Below are 18,241 nucleotides of genomic sequence, written 5' to 3' on the forward strand. Positions count from 1 at the left end.
TTATTTTAATCACCACGTTGACTGTATTGTACATTATTATTTTTTTATATTTCAAAATGTAGGTTGCAGGCAACTTCCATGTCGCTCCTGGTAAAACGTATCAACAGTATAATGTTCATGGTAACTATAGTTTTATATTGTAATTATAGTGATTAATTTAGTGCATCCAAATCATTGTTGTGAACACAATAATTTTTTTCTTCCTTTTTTTGCAATAAAGTTCCACTAGTTTTCGGTTCATATCAGAAATGTGGTGGGTAATCATGAATCCGTCAAGTGTGGGGCTGACAGGGCTCCAGTCTGGGGTCAATTTTTATTTTTACACTATAAATTTGCTATAGTGGAGGGGGATGACTGCTAAAGATCTCAGCCTAGGGCATTCTTGAGAGATGTTTGGGGCCATGTGGATGATCATAGAAATTGGTTTAATTTATGATGTAGGATTACTTGAGGAAGTCCTACCAGTAAAATTTACAAACAGTTTAACTCATTTTATTAAGTCACCTCACCTATATGTAATCATTTTTATTCGAACCTTATGGGTGAAATTATATTGAAGTCTGACTATATACAAAGAAGTTTTTTGCAGATTAGTATATATATATATTTACTATAGTATATATATATCTTTTTATGTTTGCAATTTTTCGAGTTCTCATGATTTTCTGTTACCATATAATCATTATCATCAGAGCAACTTCTGCTATTACTAGCAATGTCACATTACAAGAACAGAATGCATTGCGCATAATTCTGGAATCTAATGCACACTTTATTTCTTAGCTCTAAGGATATGCATTTCTCTAGCTAGTGTGTATTTGTCTATCTCCGCTTACATTTCCATTAAAAGAAGTGTTTGGTCAAATGACACAGACACACTCTAAAGCCAGCCAAGAAAAATTTAATCAACCATAGCCTGAGTCAATAAAGGTGGTATTCATGACATGTTTTAAACTACAGTTACAATTTTTGGATAGGAGATTGACACAGAGATTGGTTAAAAACCTGAATTTAATCAATCTGTGTTGATCTCCTAGTTAAAAATTGTGACTATAGTTTAAAACATGTTGTGAATACTACCTTTATTGACTCAGGCTATGGTTGATTAAATTTTTCTTGGCTCGCTTTAGTGTGTCATTTGACTAAACACTTCTTTTCGTGGAAATGTAAGCGGAGATACTTTCTCTAGCTATTTGTCTAACACATTGTTATGAACCAATTCTCTGGTCCAAAACAGTATTCTTTGAACTTATCTTCCATTTACAACAATTTTTATGAACTAATTTTTCAAGTTCGTAAAAACTTTCATGAAGTGTATAAATTACAATTAAAGAGCACAGATTTCTAACACAGGTTTTAATTCACTGGTTTTACAGTTGTGTAAATGCACAATTGCATCTGTTTTGCATAATTAAAAAATTGTGTCTCTGGTTCCAAGTAATACCTGTTATATCGTTATGTAATAATCTTTTTTTTATATTAATAAAAATGTAAAAATTTTCAAAATATTCAAATGTAAATTACTCTAATGAATTTTTATTTTATTTTAGTTCATGATCTGCAGCCATTTTCATCAACACAGGTATGTGTCCCACTATCTTTCTAGTCATTCAGTATCTTAAGTTTTTGTCCCCCCCCCCCCCCACATGAATGAAATCCAATAAACACTGCACTTTATTATCAGTTGATATTGGTTAGCCTAGTCATTGTCAGAGCTGTGCATTTTTCAATTATATACTGGGCATTATGATATGACATTTCAGAATTAAAAAATGTACACTATTTACATACACACGTCTGTCCACTTTAAAAATTTTCTCAAATTTATAAAAAAATAATGGATGAATCTTCTGAAATTTTGGTTATGTAATCTCTATGCTAGTCTTAAGTGTTTTCAGGGGGGATGGCAAAAAATTAAATAAGGAAAAAAGTTTTTATCATCCCTTGTATCAGAAAAAGCTGCAAATAATTTGCATCTGTCACAGAATATTTTACCTGCTATTTGCAGTATTTGTGGGCATTTTCGTGAAAATTACACATTTTCACAAAGATATGAATGTTTTTTTTTTAAAAATGTTAATTTTCATCTTTTTTTTGCTTATAACAGGTGGAGTTTTCAATCAATTCATTTCATTTAAAATTTAAATATTATATGTGTAATTTTTAGGTTGTCAAACTCTATGTGAGTTATGTAAGAATTTGATATTTCATGAGGTATGAGCATTTGAAGGAAATTCAACTTATTCTTGAGTATGCACACACAAAAGATGTCAAATTTTTCATAATTTGTTGCCAATTATAAAGAGCAACTTTTGTGAAAATTACAGTTGAATATCATGAAAATTCAGAAAGGTATCATTGATATATTGAGCACTAATTTGACATGTGCTGAAATTAGTTGCCGGATGATAAAGGATTGTCCTCAAATTGCTATTTTGATTATTTTCTGTCATTTGATCATTTCAACTTTATATGATTTTATTTTTGATAAAGGCACGTGTCTGATTTTAAATAAAAGAAGTACTTCAGATATATAAGTATACACATATATACATATGATATGAAAATGAGCAAACTGTGAAGAAAATAATCAAATGACAGAAAATAATTGAAATACCAATTTGTAGAAAACCCCTTTTCATTCAGCTATTTTCGCTCACATTATTGCCAATATCTCTCTGAATTGTAAACTGGAATTTTCGTATACAGTAAAACCTGTCTATAACAATACTGTAGGGACCTAGAAAAATATTGTTATAGACAGGTTATCGTTGTAAGCAGTTTGAGGCAGGCCTTTAATTAGGCTGGAGTAACCAGGCAGGGCCCTGAGCTAAATGTGGGGGGTCCCACAAAAAATTTACATTTATTTTGCATAACAACCTCCTTGAAGGGGATTTATAAGAAAAAATCTGCCCTGTTTAAGCATTTGCGCTATTTCCTATTGAATATGAATTCTACTGGGACCAAAGAAAATATCGTTATAGACAGTATCATTATACACAGGTTTCATTGTATGTTGCCCGATAAATTTTGCAAACAAATTATGGCTACTATAGCCCAGGTTGATGATACTTGCCCAAAGTACCAAGGGATGTTTAGAGGTGTCATGAGTTCTATACCCGACAGACCAGACACGACCCAGGCTCTGTTCCTCCCGGAGCTCTATACCCGGTTCGTCCTTGTCAGAAAACTATCCTAACACCAGGGTACAACAGAAATGGTGACATGACCACAGAAAAAGATTGCTACCGCTGGGAGTCCCACATCGGGGGTTAGTGCACCAACCTCTCTGTCAGTATAAAAAAAAGAGGCTGCTATTCGGAATTGGAAATAAATTGTAGGTCTCTGTCAATAATTTAATATATTAATTAACCCTCATGTGCAGAAAATGACTGTAGTGTGACAAAAATGATCAAAGCAAGCAAATTATGAAAAAACGAGTAAAATTGGTATTTTTCACGCATGCATACTTGAAAATAATTTTCTAAAAATGCTTGTATCTCATTGAATATTTAACTGTTTCATTTAAAATTCTATTAGTATATGCATATATATGAATTTTCATCATCATGCCCCCCCCCCCCAGCCTTTCACGTAGGTAGATGCTCGTCTACCACCGTGAAGGTTGCTGTCACGGTTCCAGGTTCAAACTTGAGGGAGGATATAGATAAGATATTTTCCCTAACTAGCTTGAGGCGACCACCAATAGACAGCTCCTTCATTTCCAACCCATCTCATTAATGGCAGTAAATAGCAATATATATGACCAGAGTTGGTGTTTGGTATAAGCGCCATTCATGTCTATCTCTGCCTATGGTTATAAGCAAAACATTTGCAATCCAAATCAGAACTTTAAAAAAACATATTTTTGAAAAAATGTGTGCAATTTCAATGAAAATACATACAATTATTGAAAATATCAAGTGACATATGTTGTAAAACTTACAAATCATTTGTAGCCTTTGCTGATAAAAGGTTGATCAAAAACTTTTTTCCTTATTTAATTATTTGACGGTTCCCTAAATACACTCGTGACTAAATTTTCACTGTATATTGTTAGTTTAAGCAGGGGTTTACATGACAGAAATTTCAGAATGATTCATCTAGTATTTTTCTGTGAATTCAAGAATATGTCTGAATTCCAAAGTGGACACTGACTTACAGCTGTGCAGGGTGTTCTGTAAGTGCTAATGCAGCCTTCATCTCATCAACCCTCCATCATAGAGGTGTGATTCCAATTTAAAAAATGCTTAAAAGGCATTCAAAAATTACCCTATATCAGTTTTGAGAGTGAAAATACCGTCTGTCGCAAAATAAAAAAAAATCTAAATTTTTATACTGTCTCCTTGTGCTCCAACTTCCAATTAGAGAGTTGTTGTCCTGTATCTTCTGAGGCCAACAGAAAAAATCCAGTGTTTCTAAGCGCAATAATTGGTGAGATATTTGAATTCAAAAATTAGAGAAAAATTATGAACGAACAGAAAAAACCGGGCAACACTCCTTTCCCTACTTTTCTCCGATTTTTGAATTCAGATATCTCAGCGAATATTGCACTTAAAAGCTTGGAATTTTTTCTGTTGTCCTTGGGAAAGGCAGGGCAACAACTCTCTAATTGGAAGTTAAAGGACAAATGGATGGTACAAAAATTTAGATTTTTTATTTTGTTACACACTGCATTTTCACCCTCAAAACTGGTACAGGGTAATTTGTTAATGCCTTTTGAGAATTTTTTAAATTGGAATCGTACATCTATACAACAGACGATTGATTAGATGAAGGCTGCATTAGCACTCACAGGACACCCTGTATAGTGTATATGTTCATATGTGTTGTTGAGATACAATATCAATTCTTTTAAGAATTACTCCAAATATTTTTGTGTATATAGTGAAACATTAGAGGTATCTTCACACATGCACACATCTGTCATGACTTGTCTCTGTCTCATATCAGTTATTTCCGGCTGCTACACTTATTAGTAAGTGGAGGGAAAAAGAATATTTTTTCAAACTGACATGAGATGGAGACAAGCCATGACGGATGTGTGTGAAGATACGTTAATAGTCATCTCCAGTGCGCCTTTTGTACATTCAAGAAGGATAAACATACAAGTTCTTTCACAAGCCCCAAAAAATATTTTTACTTCTGTTCTACCAAGTGATTGGCACACTTACCTCCAATTCAAAAAGTCTTCATACAAATACCAATGAGAAGCATAGAAGCCCAACTGTTTAATAGCGGCTTTAAAAGATGTATTTGATAAAAATTCGCCAATACATAGAGTGTCCTGTAAGTGCTAATGTGGCCTCTATCTCATCAACTGTCTGTGGTAGAGGTATGATTCCAATTTAAAAGAATGCTCAGAAGGTATTCAAAAATTACCCTATACCCATTTTGAGAGTGTTGATAAAGTGTGTAACAAAATAGAAAAAATTTAAACTTTTTATGGTTCCCTTGTCCTCTAACTCCCAATTTGGAAGTGGTTACCCTGTATCTCCTGCGGCCAACAGAAATAATTTCATGTTTTCAAATGCAATATTCGCTAAGATATCTGAAATTCAAAAATCTAAGAAAAGTTATGAAAGAATAGCAAAAACTAACAGAAAACACTTTTTCCCTCATTTATACTGCCCTTTTTCTACTTTTCTCAGATTTTTGAATTCGAATATCTCAGCAAATATTGCACTTAGGAACTCGAACAGAGAAAAAAGTTATTCATTAATATATATTTTTTTTCGATTGTCTTAATTTTTTGTATTGTGTGTATTGTTTATAACATGTTTTACAATAAATTTGTAAGTCAGTGAGTTATATGTTAATAATAACATTCATACAGTTCAACTTGACTCATAGAATAAAGCATCTGTCATTTGGAAAGAGTGTCCCGGGTAAGGCGAATCCCTTGGATGGTACGTTTCAAGTCGCCGAACAAGGTATGTGACATTTTTATGCCTATCTGATAGCTATTTTATTGATGGTTTGTGCTAGTGGTAACTAACTTGTGGGGAAGGTTTTCAAAAATTTTCCAAATTAGGAAAAATATTGAAATCCTTCTGTTCATAATATTGAAACAGTACTCTGTAAGAAACTAATTTTAGTTTAAAAAAAAAATACAAATACAAATACAACGCCACAACAGGCAAATTGCCCAACGAGGTGGCTGACTTAAGAACATCATGGATCCCCGAGCCATTTTTTGGAGGCCCTACCTACTACTGCTATACCACACATGCACCCCGCCCACACAACCCCCCGCGGAACCCCCCAACGAATCGGTACATGCGGGAATGTGCGTGTACGTGTAGTGAAACCTGACGTGAAGTTTGTTGTTTCTCTGTAATGCTTGTTATGTGTAGTGCTGCCATCTGCCACCAGTTTTTTTTTCTAACTATGAGTGAAGTGTTATGATTGAGTGATTTATCGTTGTAGGACTGTTGCTCTCTGTGGCGAGACTTTTTAACGGGGAGATCGGCTCGCATTTGCGCCTTGAAGTTGGGAACCACAGAAAACCAACTTCAGCCGACCACCACTGTGGGGTTCGAACCCGGATCCTCGCATCGCGAGTCCGTCACTATAACCACTCGACCACCACAGCGGCGTTTAATGTAAGTAAGACTTATCAGTTCGGCGTAGTTATCCAAACCATACTGACATGTTGAAAGCTCATGCAATGAATTCTTTGAATCAGTGCTATTGCATCCATTGCTTCCCTGCCATCCCAATAATGCTGTTCTGACCGGAAATGGTCCTGCAGGTTGTTTTCCTGAATAGCATATTTCAAGATTTTTAGTGCACACCATTTTGAAATCTGCCAGTACAAATATTTATTTTAGTGCAGTATTTATTTAATTTTCTTGTTTTATGAAGTAAAAAATAAGATCAACATTTTGTCTGAAATACTCAAATTGTTTATTGAGTGTAACATTTTGGGCACCATCAGCAATATCACTTTTGAATGCATATCCTATTCATTGGTGAGTACAGGTTGATATTCGCAAATCCGATAACTTTCAGATGTGAGGAGTGCTGGGTTTTTAGTGGTTATATATGCTTCATATATTTAAGAATACATGATTAACTGTGGAGTCAGGTAAAAATTTGTTGTAGGCATACTTTGCTGAAATCAATGTTCGCTGTAAGCAGTTAAAATAGCATAGATAAGCAATACAAAAATTATGGGACATGGAAAAACCTTGTTATAAGCGAGTCCAATTGTATCATGAAGATTATTTTCGGGGAACTAAAACATGAAAATGAGGTTTATATGGGAATAAAGATACAAAGATGAGTCATTAAGTTACAAATTGATATGATATATCGTATAGTAAGAAATACTTTAGTAGTAAGAAATACTTTCAAACAATGTTAATAGACGACAGCATCATCCATCTTTATGACATTCATTTCATAAGAATTTCATGCAGCTGGTATTGGGGCACTGATAAAATTATGGGACAAGTGCATAAATATTGGGGGAAATTATGTCGAAAACACGCAACAATGCCACTCTCACCAACTGACTTGCATTGGATACACCTTCATGGGTTCTTTGTTAGTTACTTTGTGACTGAATAGTCAGCCCTAAAGGACAGGGCTGTCATTTAAACTTTTTTCCAGGGGGGCGGCAAAGAACATGTACTCAATGTATGCATATATATATGTACCATTTTTAGTATATTTTCAAAAGTCGGGGAGGGGGGGCTGACCCTCCCGAATGATGGCCCTGCTAAAGGAATGACAATCGGATAGAACCTTCAATTCATGTCATCTTCAAAATCCGTCTGTAAGTTAAAATGATCCTACTTTATAGTATAAGTATGACGTTTGCTCCTGTTGATGCCAACCACTAACATTGGAAAAGCATTTGTGATGCAAACTTAAACCAAAGCCTTCAACCCAAAAAGCCAATCTTCATCTGTCGATGGCCCTGAAAACCGTATCTGCAACATACTACCACTATTACTAAACCACACATGCACCTCTTTTACATTCCTTTGTAAAACTTCTAATGAATTCATACATGTTGGAGTGTGCATGTAAGTGTTGTGAATATTTTTTCTGCGTAATGCTTATCATGTGTAGTGCTACTACGAAATGGGAACGTGTCATGTAAGCGACTTATTGTGCAGGTACACTGGATCATCCCGTATTTTACGGGACAGACAAATTCGCCTCCACTTTATTTGGCTTTTGTGAGGGGGTGCGATCACCCCATTCTGGAACCACTCTTGCTGAGTGCACTTGCATCCTCATTTCAAAGTTTCATAATCCTTAGTCATCAGTGAAACTGGATTAGCCATTGTGGTGGTAAAGTGGTCATTGTGAGAGACTCGCATGGCGTGGTCCCGGGTCCCGAACTCCCACTGGCACCACAGTGGCGGTCGACTGAAGTTAATTTTCTGTGATTCCCAACTTCTAGACGCGAATGGGAGCTGATATCCTTGTTAAAAAGTCTCATCACAGACAGCAACAGGCCTACAAATGGTACAAACATAGTCATTGCACTTCACTTCTGAAATAAAGATGGCAGCACTGAAAAACCAGACACAACACTAGATATGCACTCAGACTGTTTGGTAGCCACACCTACACTTCCAGCACAAGTCACTAGCTAGTAAATTGCCCCATGGCGCCCCGCATCCCCACATCCAGGAGCTGCTATTCCTTGCATGGGGTCTCAGACTATCACGGGACCCTTTATGAAGAATTTATAGTGTGGGCAAACAAAAATGATGAGAATTGTCTCCGAACACCAGGGCTGGTGTTAGCCCCACACTTGTTTGCCCATGGTGATAGACCTGGGTTGCGCTCAGTTTGAAAGAAGAAAAAGAGAAAGTTGAGAGAACTGGATCACACAATTTCAAATGCGGGTTTGACTGCCCCGTGGGCAAGATTAAGCTTTTGTGTTTATTTTAATTAAAAAAAAAGTATTTGCAATGGAAAGTAGGTATACATTAACATAAACTTGTAAATAGTATTCATGATTTCAATTGTCATGATGAATAAGATCATTTGATGTGTCGGCTCAGTGGTCTAGGGGTATGATTCTCGCTTCGGGTGCGAGAGGTCCCGGGTTCAAATCCCGGCTGAGCCCTCGTGTGGTTTTTTTTTTTCCGATTTTCATTATCATGCTATTTATATATTTATTTTATTATGATCAAAATAGATATCATTTGTCATTTTTTTTGCGAAATTATCCCGTTATTCCTAAACGTTCTGATGTAAATGCCGAATATCCTAACAATGGAAATAATATCGTCCATTTTAAAAAAAAAAAAAGTAATGTACAAAAAAAAGTCGAAATAATTGTGTTCAAATATGTTTGACCGTTAAGCGTGGGTTTGGAATCAAATTGAAAGGAAAATATATATTAATTTCGTGAATAATAAAATTTTGTTTCATTACTGTGCGAAAGATATGGAAAAAGCAAGCTCTGTATAGTGCTGCCACCTACTCCGTTTTAAGTGAACTACAAACGGGAGTCTTTATCTGATTAGTGGGGCCATCTATATCACAATGCTGTAAATAATATATTTTTTTCTATTCAACTGAAAAAAAATTCAAATTTTGATATAAATATGTTTTATTGAAGATTTTCATTTAATTTTTATTAAGAAGCCGTTCAAGTATTACGTCAGCAAAATTTTAACCATTTTTGACCTCTTTCGTTATTTCGTCATCTCTGCCCCCCCCGTGCCTACCTCCTTACATATATTGGTGGGATCAGAGACGTACACGCATGGCCCCCACATAGGGGGGGGGGGCGCTGACAGGGCTCTAGCCCTGGGGCCCGAGACGAGTATCATCATTTTTTTTGCTTTTTCATGCTATAAATTAGCTACAGAAGGGGCCCGTTAAATGTCTGACCGAGGGGCCCTGCAAAAGATCCCAGACTAGGGGCCCTGCGTACACGGTGGGGGAAGGGGCACACCAGGCGATCAAAAATTTATTTTTGTAATGCAAAAAATATTTTTTTTTCCCCCAATTAAAATTTTGAAAGAAAATGCCTTTATATGTGTTAACCAGCAAAAATACCCGGCTCTACCCGGGGTTTCTTCAATTATTGGGAGGGTGGGAAAAGTGACAAACCATTATAAAGGAATGTGCATGTCTGAAACGCATTGCTAAGGAACCACAGTAATCGGAGTAAACATTCCGAAAGTGATTGTTGGGGGGGGGGGGAGAGCCCAGGAACCATTGTTGCCCTATGGTTTTTCGGGCATTTATTTGCCCAGCTCTTCAATCCCGGTCCTGCTTGGTATACATGCAAAATTTGGCGACGATCGATCTAAAACTGTAGATTTGTATAAAGAATATACATACAGAGACATACATGTTTTCACATTTATATATAAGATATAATTGATTGATTTCTGTCAATTTCAATGCTATTTTAAGGCTAAAAGAACTCAAAATTTCTTTTTAAGAAATTCATTGCGACCTACCCTCTAAGCCATATATGGTACACCCTTGGCCCGCCGACCAAACGTGGCCCTGGGGGTTATCTGATGATGTGGCACGCCACCTCGAACATAATTTTGTAAATATGAACTAAGCGGCACGTTCACAGATCGCTTAGGGGAACCATGGCACCTTTTTTCCAGAGCATTTAACAGTCCCGTGGCACATTCTCAGATCATTCAAGTAGTCCCGTGGCACATTCACAAATAGCTTAAGTGACCCGCGACACAGTTCCAGGACACTTAAGCGATCCGTGGCACTTTTAGAGATCCCCTTGAGTGACATGTGGCACAGTTTTAGAGCGATTAAGTGCTGCTCTACATCACGCGGCACATTCCCGAATTACTTAAGTGATCCGCGGCATAATTACTGATAACCTGAGTGAAGCGCGGCACATTTTTTAAAGCACTTGGATCCGCGAAACACGTAGAGATCACTAAATTGGCTTTGTAGGGGGATTTATCAATGGGGGAATGTTAGTTCAGGTGGCCACAAACTAGCGAAAGGTTGTTCTCGTTTGTGGCGCACCGAGTAGGATGCCATTAAGAATATTTCATATTTTCATAAAGGGTGGTTGGTGGCGTAAACATCATCGAAACCCCCCAACCTTGTCAGCAAATCGGAAACCCCCCCCTTTCCCCCATCGATGCTGACGTGAATGACCCCCAATTACTTGATCAATCATTTAAAATTAGTGGTCTATCAATATTTTTTATACATTTTTTGTTTAATTAAAATTCCTGTCTTGTTACAACCCGCTTATAACGAAGTCGGAGAAAACTGGCGAAACTGTTCGTTGTACGCGAACTTTTCCTTCATATCCGTACCGGCTCAAAAAATAATGTGTTTGAGCAAAATGAGACATAATTCAAATGCTAAAAATTTTCCTAAAATAAAGACTAAATTGATCAAAAGAGGTCAACATTTTAATTGAAATCTTACGTAATTAAATAAATGCGTAAATGAAAATACAGTATTTGTTGTTTTTCCCCTTAATGATGATCCCCTAATGATAATATGATTGTAGACGTTGAAGGTTTTGCGTTCAAATCATTGTTACCCCATAAACATGCAAATTTGATGCTTTTTTTTTTACCAAAAGGGGGTGGGGGGGGGCGGTTATTGAAATTTTCGTCCCTTATTTTCGAACCATTTAAAACAGGCATCTTCAACCCGTTTCTCGCGAGCACCCAGAGTGCTCGATGTTCGTACCTCATTTGGTGCTCGCGAGCATTTTGTTCAGCGTTCCAATTGAACATCTTGTACAAATTTCGTTCAAGGATTGGAATCATCCTCGAACTAGCCATAATGGTGCTCTTTTGATGATGGGTAAAGACAGTGCTCGCGACTATAAAAAGATGTAAAATATGTGATTTAAAAAAAAAGAAGCGCTTTTATGAATCTCTCCTTGGAGATTTTCATTTTGCCATCCAAACAATTTTTCTTCGAGATTCCTCTCTTAGCTCTTCTCAATGGCCCAGGAAAGGTGCTAAGTTCCCTCTATTTTTTTTTAAATTATGGGATTTACCAAAATGGATACAGATTTCCCCCAAGTAACGGGGTAAATTTTAGTTTGTAGTTACGGCCCTGAAGGTGACGCAAAAGCAGAGAAACTAAGTTAATGGCGAACAAGAACTCGTGTGACAATGCTCAGTTTTTGGATTGAAATTTACTCTATTACCATAAAGTAAGCCCAGAACCTTCTCAACCGCATCATAGGTTCCTGGGTAAAACAAATTTTTTTGAGTCCCCCACCTCGACCTAGCTATGAATATCCTGCCTATCGATTTACGTACTTACTCTCTCTCTCCAAAACTTTAGCCAGATCAAATTGTCATGAGGTCTTGAGCCATGCGTTGAGGTTAACGTAGAGGGGGGGGGGGGGCTCTGCTGCTTGCTACTTCACATTCCCCCCCCCCCCACACACACACATTTTTCGCTTGTAAACGACTGTGTAGCTTCGATTATTGAAGCAACGAATCGCGTTTTTGTTCTTGAAATCCACCAAATTTAACTCGTACACGACAACACTAACACAGCCCAGTGCCGTCTTAATGGGCCCACCCGGTCACTGCCCCGGGGGGTGGGGGGGGGGGTTAAGGTCAAGAGAAGAGGAACCTCACTAAAATGAGATCTTGTTTAAATTTTCGAGTTTTCTTGTATTTTTTTGCCAGGGAGGGCCTCAGAAAAATCACTTGTCCCGGGGGCCCCCTCATGATGGTCTTGAGACGGTCCTGCCCTACCGGGCACTTTGAGCGCGTTATTCCATCTAATATATAGGATTTTAATATGGGGTTATGCTCATTGGCCGATATCACTATTACGTCACTAAAAGGGGAAGCGGTGCTCAAAATGTTTTAGTATATAATATGTTATAATAAGACGGGGTGAAAACTTTAATAGGTGATAGCGCGTTTGTGTTTCATGTTAGACCATGCATTTTTTGATGACAGTTGTTTGTATTGGTGTGCACTATTACCTCTTAAAGTTTTTACCATCTTTTCTGAATCACCCTGTATATACATATATTATGTGGTGAACGTGATAAATCCGGTGATTACGCATAATCGCTGGTTTTATCAAGAAAAATTTTGCTGGGCGATTTTTCAATCTCTGACTGCGACAGTCGGAACCCATATTTCAAGAAATTGCACGCTGTAACTATAATAATATAAGCAGGGAAGCAGGTTTTATTTTTGAACGCTAATCCAGATGGCGCAAAAGCCACAGTTTGCCTCGCTTCTTAGTGTCGTAATTAGGATCTTAGCCAAGGATCGTAACCCCATGTTAAAATTTTATGTATTCGGAATAGTAGGACGGAATAACGCTACCTCGGGACTTCTGGAGAAAAGGACCGCAGAAAAATGGGAAGTAATGGAATTTTTCGAGAATTCGCCTGTTAGGGCCTCAGAAAAATCGCATGGCCCGGGGCCCACGATGCTCTTAAGATGCTCCGAATCTAGCTAAAGATTGGCAACGTCCTAATAGAATGTCTCTCAGGAAATGGGGGGGGGGGCACTCAGGCCCGTCATTTAGGGGAGCCGTTGCCCCCCCCCCCCGGCTTTTGAACATACACTAAAAATGGTATATATATATACATACATTGAGTACATGTGCTTTGCCCCCCCCCCCCCGGAAAAAGTTGAAATGACGGTCCTGGGGGCATTATATTAGTTGCGCCTACACCTACACGTTGTAAAAAGGTAAATTTACCGATAAGAAGATAGATAAGATTACAAAGAAATTAGGGTATTAAAACCGGTTGGAAACTCGCTATAGGCGTGCTTTGCTTAAAGTACCTTATTTAGAAGCAATCAAAATAGATAAGCAATACGAAATTCACTGGACGTGGGAAAACTTCGTTATATGTGAAAATTCGTAATATCAGTGTTCGTTACAAGCGAGCCCAACTGTATTTGATATTACAATGTTAATATGTGAATGCATTTTTAATTTAGGTGCCATGATGTTCAAGTATTACACGAAGATCGTTCCGACGATGTACGTCCGGCGGAACGGCCCCGTAAGTTTTAGGCTTTTTAATTCAAAAACATTTCATTTATTGGTAATTGTATTTGATTGCCCTCACATTCATGTTTTTTGCCATTCGTTTGCCGTTTCTTTTTTAGACTCTACACACGAATCAGTTCGCGGTGACTCAGCACCAGAAGCCGATTTCAACAATGCTCAGCGAGCAAGGTCTTCCCGGATTGTTTGTCATCTACGAGCTGGCGCCGCTCATGGTCAGGTACACCGAAAAAGAAAAGTGAGCGAAAACATTATACGTTAATTCAGTGTTTCTCAAAGTGCGCGTCGATGTCCGGACTGATGTGTGCCCAGATCCGTTCCCGGGCAAGAATTTGAATTTAGGCCTATTCTGAGCCCCCTTCCAAGTGGGCCCTGTGCAGGGGCACCTGTTGCACCGGCCTAGTTACGGCCCTGTGTGTGCCTGTAGGCGCATTCATATACAGCAGTGTTACCCAAAGTGGGCGATGTAATGGGTCCAAGGGGGGGGGGCGATAGAACCTACTGATTTAACATGGGATCCTATGGGTTTACTTGAGTTGGGGGGCGATGAGAGGAAAAAATTTCTTATGAAGTGGGCGATGGAACTAAATGTTTGGGAGACTATGATATACAGCAATAGATCCTAATTATCTTATCCCCATCCCGCACCTCCCTCCCCTTGGATAATTATCCAATAGTTGATTACATCCTGCTATCAATTACATTAATCATCAAAATTAATTAATTGATAATAACCGAATTACGATAATTATATTTTTTTTATTAGTTTTTATAAACTCTATTATTCAATTCCTTTTTTTCCGGCTAGTGCTAACCCATTTTTTGGCCGCTCCTCAAATTCATGGCCGAATTGCACAATTTTTTTATACATGATAACCGGTTACTTAAATAACATATTTGAGAAGTTCAAAAAATATATTTAAATATTAATTTAGCCTGTTTTTCTTTGCAATTAATGTAAATTTACAATTAATAAACTTTCCAATTAATTAAACTTAATTTAATTAGAATAATTAGTGGTTATGACCTCATGATCGTGTGACAATGAAAATTTAAGAAAAAATATTTTTTTTTTTCTATTTTTAAAAAATTTATTTCATTGTTCGTGGTCATAAAATTTCCAAAAATTTTGTTTTTGAAATGGTATAAAAAAATTAAATTTATTTGTAAATAAATTTTAAAAAAATTCTATGCACTCATTGAACTTCTTAATTTCCAAAAAATGTTAATTTCATACAAAAATTTGAATAAAAATCGATTGAAATTTTTTTTTGAACAAAGTGTTGCGTCAGTCAAAAATGGGTTAATATTATAAATTAAATTTTTTTTGTTTTTTTAAAATAAATTCAAAAACTAAACTGAAAAATTTACTGTTTAGGGGCCTTTCAAGTATTACGTAAGCAAATTTTTAGCCATTTTTGACCCCCCCCCCCCCGTTATCAGCAAAATTTCGTCATCAGCTCTGCCCCTCTGAAACTTAACGCATATTGGTGGGATCAGAGACGTACACGGGGGGGGGGGGGGGTTCTCTCGTGCCCCCTTTCCACGATCAAAAATTTAATTTTTTAATTAAAAAAAAAAAAAATTTTTTTAATTGAAATTTCGGAAGAAAATACCTTTATATGTTATCATAATCAATTTCTGTTGATTTCAATGTTATTTGAACGCTATGAACATAAAATTTATCTTTAATAAATTGATCGCGACCCACCCTCTAAGCCATATAATGATAAATCGCATAAAGGCCCTTGGCCCGCGGACCAAATATGGCCCTGGGGGTTACTTGATGCGGCCTGCCCTCTTCAAACCTAATTTTGTAAAAATGAACTAAACGGCACATTTACGGTCGCTTAAGTGTCGCGTGATACAATTCCAGAACATTCAAGCGGCCCGTGGCATATTTTCAGCTCACTTAAATGACCCGACACACAGTTCCAGAACACTTAAGCGATCCGTGACACATTTAGAGATCCCTTGAGTGACATGTGACGTAGTTTTAGAGCACTTAAATGGCCCCCAGTGCGGTTCTACATCACTCAAATTACCCGCGGCACATTTTCAGATTATTTAAGTGATGCGTGGCACATTTCCAGAGGACTTGAGCAGCCCGGACACATATCCAGATCATTTGAATCCGCGAAACATTTAGAGATCACTAAAGTGGCTCTGTAGGGCGCTTATCAATAGGAGGGATGTTACTACACCCAGAAACTATCGAAAGGTTTTTCTCGTTTTTGGCGCACCGAATGAGATGCCATTAAAAATATTTCATATTTTCATAAAAAGTGGTTGATGACGTAAGCATTATCCAAACCCTCCCTCCCCCCCCCCCCCTTGTCATCAAATCGGAACCCCCCATCGATGATGACGTAATACTTGAACGGCCCCTTAAGGGGGTCTCTCACAACCCTTGAAGTCTAATTTTCAAAAATGACTTCTCAAAAAATATTTCATTCGATTGCGAATAAAATACTAAAAATTTCGCATCAGTCGGTTGATTTGTCCTTTTCTACAGTCAAATCCCGTTTTAAAGAAAATTTCGTTTTAACGAACATTTTTACAATCCCGTAGAAAAATTTACATAGCAACAATGCGAAAAACCTGGGATTCCTTTATAACGAAATTTCATTGTAACGAAGTAATTTCTAGTTGCTTGGAGTTCGTTACAACGGGATTCGACTGTAATTAAAGAAATACTGAATTAGTGTAAACGTATACCAGGAAGAAAGACTTTGAACGCGATTTTCTGAGATTGCATATGGATGTTTAAGAAAACTGCCCCCAAAAATTCGTTTCATTGCACCAATGCTTTAAGTTCACATGTAGTTGGCGTATAAATACATTCTATCCCCTGATTTGTATGCTTTTTACTGTAAATGGGTTACCAGATTAGAAGAGAGGGGACGCTCACCCATGGAAACGCCGTTTTCTCAAATTCGACAACAGATGGCGCCACTATACCAACAAAAACTGCTGCTTTTTCGAAACTTGAACTAGAGGTGGATTTAACCGCGGGCCCCGAAAAATCAAAACTTTTTCCAATTTATGGGGGCCTCAATACTTACTTTTAGGCCCGGGGAGTCGACCGACTTCAATCCGCCACTGCTCAGAACCGCTAAAAAGTGAAAAAAGAACAAAAAACGATCCGTCTCCCCTTACTTATAATGAATTGTTTACAGTGTCTGGTTAGTTTTATTATTTTGTCTGGAGCAAAGCGAGAGGTTTTCGATTCTGTATCTATTTTCCTATCTTCTGTTTGTCGCCATAGGAATCGCCATAGCGTCCTTTTTTATTTCTGAATGTGTGGAAGAGGTTAAACCCCACTCCCCACCCACTTCAGCACACGGTATTAGCCGTTGGTGCGCTAACATTGGTATCCGTAAATATGGATGTTACGGCTTTGTTCCTCCCCAGGGCTGGCTTTTTTTCTTATATTTTCGTGGAGCTAGCTAAAATGCGAGGAAAAAAAAGTTTATATCTATACTTCAGACGGTCATAATTAGGATTCTTGCCGCCCTCACAATTTTAAATTCGGTAACGATGTTTTGTTCTGGCCCTACCTCAGAACCATACGATCGTGTCCATTTTGAGATATTACTCTATTTTTGTAGTTCTAAGTGTAGTTTATGGCCATAGTATTGTATTTTAACGAAAATATACAGATATGTTTGAAAGTGAAAATTTCCCCGTGAGGAAAATAATCCTGGAAGAACAGAGAATTTTATAAAACGAAATGGCATCAAAATGGAAGTGTGGTTAAATTAAACTCTTTTGTTCGTTATCATCAAAACTTAATGTACAGTGATTGTTCTTATCTTCCCAGGTCTTTCTTCCATTTCATGACCAGTGTGTGCGCTATTATCGGCGGAGTTTTCACAGGTGAATATTTTTTTCAGCATGGATTTGTCGTTTCATGTATAGTCACATATCTATCTGTAAATCAACCATCAAAATGATATCTAAATATACAATTTTTCTTCTACACAGTTGCTGGTATGATTGATTCAGCGATATACCATTCCTCGAAAGTACTGAAGAAGATCGAATTAGGCAAATTCAACTAATTGTTGATCTCAAGTCTGCGACAGCCATTCCAAATCGTTTTGTCATAACATGCAATTTGTAACCTTTATGTTCGATTCAATGTACAAAACAAGAAAATTTTCCATGTACATAATATGTTCGATGTATTTATTATCTTTTAAAATATTCTTTTCAAAACGAAGTCGAATGCACGTAATTTCATGAACAC

General features: G+C 37.2%; 1 protein-coding gene and 1 non-coding gene across 2 annotated transcripts in view; both read left to right on the plus strand.

Moving 5' to 3' along the window:
* LOC149068954 (endoplasmic reticulum-Golgi intermediate compartment protein 3-like) overlaps window positions 1-18,214 on the plus strand; it is a 31,884-nt gene extending 13,670 nt beyond the window's left edge. The window contains exons 7-13 of the mRNA XM_089250851.1: window positions 63-120; window positions 1,551-1,582; window positions 5,837-5,933; window positions 13,920-13,984; window positions 14,091-14,227; window positions 17,813-17,868; window positions 17,977-18,214. Coding sequence (XP_089106977.1) covers window positions 63-120; window positions 1,551-1,582; window positions 5,837-5,933; window positions 13,920-13,984; window positions 14,091-14,227; window positions 17,813-17,868; window positions 17,977-18,053 — 522 coding nt within the window. The 3' untranslated portion in view covers window positions 18,054-18,214. The remainder of the gene's footprint in view (window positions 1-62; window positions 121-1,550; window positions 1,583-5,836; window positions 5,934-13,919; window positions 13,985-14,090; window positions 14,228-17,812; window positions 17,869-17,976) is intronic.
* On the plus strand, window positions 9,023-9,094 carry TRNAP-CGG (transfer RNA proline (anticodon CGG)). Its single transcript has one exon. It is a non-coding gene; the product is annotated as a tRNA-Pro (tRNA).
* Window positions 18,215-18,241: the final 27 nt, after the last annotated feature.

Source organism: Pholcus phalangioides, unplaced genomic scaffold (genome assembly GCF_987345545.1).
Source record: "Pholcus phalangioides strain wild (caught in Gottingen) unplaced genomic scaffold, Ppha-v1.0 ptg000024l_1, whole genome shotgun sequence".
NCBI lineage: Eukaryota > Metazoa > Arthropoda > Arachnida > Araneae > Pholcidae > Pholcus > Pholcus phalangioides.